This window comes from Corvus brachyrhynchos, unplaced genomic scaffold (genome assembly GCF_000691975.1).
Source record: "Corvus brachyrhynchos isolate BGI_N302 unplaced genomic scaffold, ASM69197v1 scaffold26, whole genome shotgun sequence".
NCBI classification, from domain to species: domain Eukaryota; kingdom Metazoa; phylum Chordata; class Aves; order Passeriformes; family Corvidae; genus Corvus; species Corvus brachyrhynchos.
In genome coordinates this window covers 5,908,131-5,913,289 of record NW_008239324.1, presented here as the reverse complement: position 1 = coordinate 5,913,289, position 5,159 = coordinate 5,908,131, and the positions used below count along the sequence as shown (strand labels likewise).

The window sequence follows — 5,159 nt, the reverse complement described above, 5'->3', positions numbered from 1 at the left end:
AGGGAGCTGCTGCCTCTTCCCCCCATCCCAGGTGGATGCTGCCCTGGCAGCTGGCTCAGAGAAGGCAGAAGCAGAAAAGCATTCCCTCTAGACCTGGAGAGCTGAACATCACCAGTGTGGGGAGTCATCAGGACCACTTCTGCACCCACTTCCCAAATGATCTGCAGGCCTGGCAATGATGCAGGTGCTTGACCCAGCTGTCAGACAGTAACCAGCACCAAACTCACAAAAAGATGGTTTGAGGACAGTCATCTTTGGAAATTTCCACTAGCAAAAATAGATTCAGAATGGCAAGTTTGTGCAGACCTTGGGGTGCCCTTGCCCTGGCCTGGCTCCTGTAAGGGGGGAGGGAAGCACATATGATGTCTGCATGTTGAAAACTTCATAGATTCAGTTAGAAGGGAACCACAAGGATCATCAAGTCCAACTCCTGGCCCTGAACAGGACAACCCCAAGAATCACACCATGTGCCTGAGAGCCTTGTCCAAACACTTTCTGAACTCTGTCAGAGTTGGTGCTGCAACCACTTCCCTGGAGAGCCTTCCAGTGCCCAACCACACCTTGGATGAAAAACCTTTCCTAACATCCTATGCAAACCTCCCTTAGCACAGCTCCATGATGTTCCCTTGGACCCTGTCACTGGTCATAGAGAGCAGAGATTGGTGCTGTCCTTCCATTGTCCCTCCTGTGGAAGCTGCAGCCCATGATGAGCTCTGCCCTCAATCTCTTCTCCAGGCTGAACAAGCCAAGTGACCACAGCTGCTTCTCGTATGGCTTCCCCTCTAGACCCTTCACTATCTTCATGTTCCCCCTCTGGATGCTCTCTAACAGCTTTATATTCTTCTTGTATTGTGGTACCTAAATTGGCACACCAAACTAGAGATAAGGCCAAACCAGTACAGAGCAGGACAATCACCTCCCTTGACCGGCTGGCAGTGCTGTGCCTGACAAACCATGGGACACAGTGGGGGCCCTTTTTGGCTGCCAGAACACACTGGTGACAAGTTGGTGGCAGGACAGTCAGGGCTGAGAGCAGCTTTCTGACTACAAGCCAGAATTCAGCCTTCTCTTTCTGGTGTAGAGACTGCAATGGCAGGACGATGTGAGGAGCAAGAATTGCCAGGTACCAGTGACAAAAGGCTCAGGACTCAAAGCTGTTGGAGCACAGCAAGGGTTCACCACAGACAGGCCTCCTCCCCACTTGCAGAGACTGGGGCTGCCCAACACAGGTGTTCACACATCCTCAGCTCACCCTCCAACAACCCCTTTTTCCCTCCCCATACTCTGGAGCCAGATTGAAGAGCACTTCCAGCCTTTTTTGCTCTCTAACCATGCCTGGAGAAGCACCCAGCCCAGCATGCTGGCTGCCATCTCTACACTAAAAACCTTCCCATCTTCCCCATGCTGGGCCCTCCTGCCCTGAGAACCCAGCTGCTGAGAACCCAGCAGCTCATATGGCAAAGAAGGCCTCCTGACACTGGTGCTACCAGCGTCCAGGACAAACAGTTTGCTTTATCAGTGCACGGAAAGCCTGTGACATTCCTGGTGGTACTGCACAGGAGGATGAGCTAGGTGTTTCCTTGGGCTAGCCAACAGACAAGGAGATATGGATTTATTAGAGCTTCAAACACTCAAGGGCTTTGGGTGATGAGTGGGATTTCCAGATAAACTTTAAGCTACTTACAGCCTCTGCAAACTCCCTTAGATCCTCTGATGAAGATGAATAACATGAGAGATACTAAGAGAACCACACAAAGCTGGAGACACGCAGCACCAAATCACACATCTCCCTTTTCTCCCTTCTTCCCACTAGCCTTGGCTTTACTGAGAAGTCCTCATAGTCATAAACCTACAGAGGCAGGGTCAAGTGCTACAGGCAAACTCCAAAGTTGTGCAAGATGTGTCATTTTCCACTCATGGAGGCAGGAAGTGGATCTCGGAAACCCTGGGCAGACAGGGAAATCCCAGAGCAGTTTCAGGTGGTGCTGGAACAGCTATATTGCTTGTGTATATGGTGGGCATGCCTGGGAAAACCCCCATCAGGAAACAGGACTCACCCACAGAGGTGCTGTCCACTCAAAGGGAGGGACAAGCTCCACCATAAAGGTCAGAGCTCCTTGCCCACCCCATTTGGAAGATATATGTAGGCTTCACTGTTCACAAGAGCAGCAGTTCTCCTGCCCTTGTCCTGGGACAGGCTAGAGGCCATCAGTATCTAACTGTTCCTCCCATCCCAGCAGCCACAGTGGAGCCCAGAGGGATTCAGCATTGGGCTCTTCTCACTGACCAACCCCATGCACAGCACCTTACAGGGATGCTGCAGCACTCATTGGCCTTGGGGACACTTTGTGACCTCCCTCTGCACAGGCTTCCCAGCACAGTCCTCCTCCCTTCCTTCGCAGGCACACCTAGCTCTTCTGCAGGCCTTCAACTGCAGAGAGGAGAAGGAGTGACACCAACCAGGGAAGAGAGCTCAGCCTGCCCCAGCTCACTTATCAGGGTCCCTGCTAAGGGGCCTGATGAGCCATGAAGCAGTCGGAGAGGCACAGAAACTCTGCATGGCAGATACAGGGAGTGGCGAGGCGCCAAGACTGTGTGCTCCCGTTACCACAGGCATGCTGCTGCAACAACAGCACCTTATCACTGCCCTCAAGTCAGGACTCCTCACTGTCCCACTGAGGACCCCACAGGACTCAGGTTGCACTTTGAGCTCCCAGCTCATGCCCCAAACCCAAATGCTCCTGGAAAAACATGAATGCAACCTTCCTTCCCCATATGCAGAAAACAGAACCATCGGGGTCTCCAGAAGGGCAGGGCAAGAATCCACTCTCCAGCCCTGTCAGCCACAGAGTCTGGGGGGCTCCTCTCCTTGGTAGCAGCTCAGGCAGATCCCAGAGATCCCCAGGCATGCCTCGTGCTGAGTGGGTTTGGTACGTCGGCGGGTCCCCTCACACCCACCCTCAAGTCATCCTTCGAAGGAAGCAGGGACAGTCACGCGCAGCAATGTCAAAGCTCCTCTCCATTTACCAGAGCGCTGCTGCTTCAGCACTTTCCAGAGGCTAATGGAGTGGCTCAGCACCGCAAGAGGAGCAGGTCGATGGGGAGGCAGCGGGGAAGACACGAGTAGCTCCTGACTGCCCTGCTGGAGGTTAACCAGCTGCAATGGGAGATTAACAGGAATTTCGGCAATCTTGAGGTGGCTTACTTCCCCCCTTCCCTGCAGTCTCCAAATCCTTCATTAACTTCTTACACTAAGAGAAGAAGAGTGCAAAAGTTAAATGAGCTCTGACAAGTTTTCAGAAGGGTTTTTAAGCATCCTCCACACGTTTTGCTATTAATTAGCAATGAGGAAGAACCACCACCGGGAGAGGCTTCAACACAGACTGAACAGCTCTCACTGCTGCCCGCGTATGCTTTGGCTCAGCTCAAATGCTCTCAGAAGGCCCCAAAAGAGGCACCAGAAAAACCCAGCTCTTGCAGCACTTCCCACAGCTCACGCTGCAATCTTTCAAGGGCACTGTGTTTAACTTAGCAGCACTGCACTAACTCACTCAAGTGGCTGAAAAACAGCTTAGTCCATTTTGCAGCTGGTTTATTTTTCTGAACAGGTTTTTGCCTCGCAGCATTGCAGTTTAAAATGTAACTGATACTCCCTGACCAACCATTGTGAGCTGCAGGGTGTTTCTGTAATGAGACCCTCCTCACTCCAGCACCAGGCGCAGCAGAAGCCCCCATGGCCCTCATTCCCACAGAGGCTTGTGGAATACCTGGAAGGATGATGTGCCTTCATTTCTCTCTGCGTTTAGAAACCAGAGCAGCAGAGCAGTCTGTGCAAGGTCACAGAGCAAGAAAGTTTGCCGGAGCTCTTGGTCTCAACTCCGGCGCCACACGCCAGCCCTCTCCATCTGCCAGGGAGGAGGGCAAGTGCCTGGCTTATCCGGATCAATAGAAATCAGACCTGGGCCATTCTGCCACTGAGGATGCAATACAAGACACACAGCTTTGATCGAATGGAGAAGAGCAGCCCCTGGAGACTGGGCATAGGGAAAAAAATCCCAAGATTTTTTTTTTTCCAAGAAGTAAGAAAATGGGCCCCATGAGATTTTTCTTGCACTTTGTTCTTATCCACTGGTTCAGTTTAGGCCTTCCTGAAAATGAGGCATTGTCCCAAGGCATATTATGAAATTCCCAGACCACGTCACACAAGGAGAACACATCATTTGTGAGGGGGACGGGTGGGAGAGAAATCCCAGACTATTCCAGGAAACGCAAGGAGACATCCCTGAAATGACTTCCCCTCCAGCCAGGAGGGGAAGGGAGGACCTCCCACCTCGCTCCTTGTACCCAGCCAAAACTAGGTCAGTGACACAGCCCTGCTCACAGCCAGAGCTCCTCTCCAGACACCAGGACACATGGAAGAGTGCAGCCAGGAGGGTGAAGGGGGTAACCTTGCCCCTTCCCATAGCCTGACATGTTTCCTGCAAGAGAGCCCAGCTGGCCCTGTTGAAGAGGCAGGCAGTTCCTTCTCTGCTTCCTCCTCAGCACCACAACACTGCCAGCTGGCTTCAAAGAGAAAACCCACTTTGGCCCCTCCCTGGCCCTTTATCATGCAAAACAAAGGAAAAAGAAAATCCCCACACCTTACTTCCAAAGGCTTCCTCTGTCTCTTTCCCAGTTTCTAAGGCCAGGAACTGCTATGACTGCCAACCCCCAAACACCTTCAGAAAAGACATGAGGTGCTCATCCTGGTCTGCAAAAGCCAAGGTCTTGAGACCTCAAGACCACTATCCCCCATGTCAAGGGGGGTAGGGTGGGACATCCACATACTTCACATCTCAGAGCCAAAACACCTCCCTTCTAGAAAGCCTCCTCCCTTCACAGCCCCTTCCTCCCTTGACCTTGACACAGATGCCAGCTCCAGCACGCACCCACCCGTCTGTGCCGGGGAGGGGATGGCGATGAGGGTCCAAGATGGGGGCAGCTCCCCCTTCCCGGGTGAACCGCGCCCACCGCCGCCCCCGGGCACCCACGAAGGGAGGGAAAGCCGGGGTAAGGCTCCGGGGAGCCGGCACTCACCGCTGTGCGAGCTGAACCACCGCGGTGCGATGTGAAGGGGCAGCGCGTCGGCCAGCGAGGCCCTGGCGCCCAGGGACAGCATC

The 5,159-nt window shown here is 53.3% G+C and overlaps 1 protein-coding gene across 1 annotated transcript in view; it reads right to left on the bottom strand.

The window, feature by feature from the left end:
* ZNRF1 (zinc and ring finger 1) overlaps positions 1-5,159 on the bottom strand; it is a 20,007-nt gene extending 14,848 nt beyond the window's left edge. Inside the window, exon 1 of the mRNA XM_017741063.1 lies at positions 5,077-5,159. Within this exon, the coding sequence (XP_017596552.1) occupies positions 5,077-5,158 (82 nt within the window). The 5' untranslated portion in view covers position 5,159. The remainder of the gene's footprint in view (positions 1-5,076) is intronic.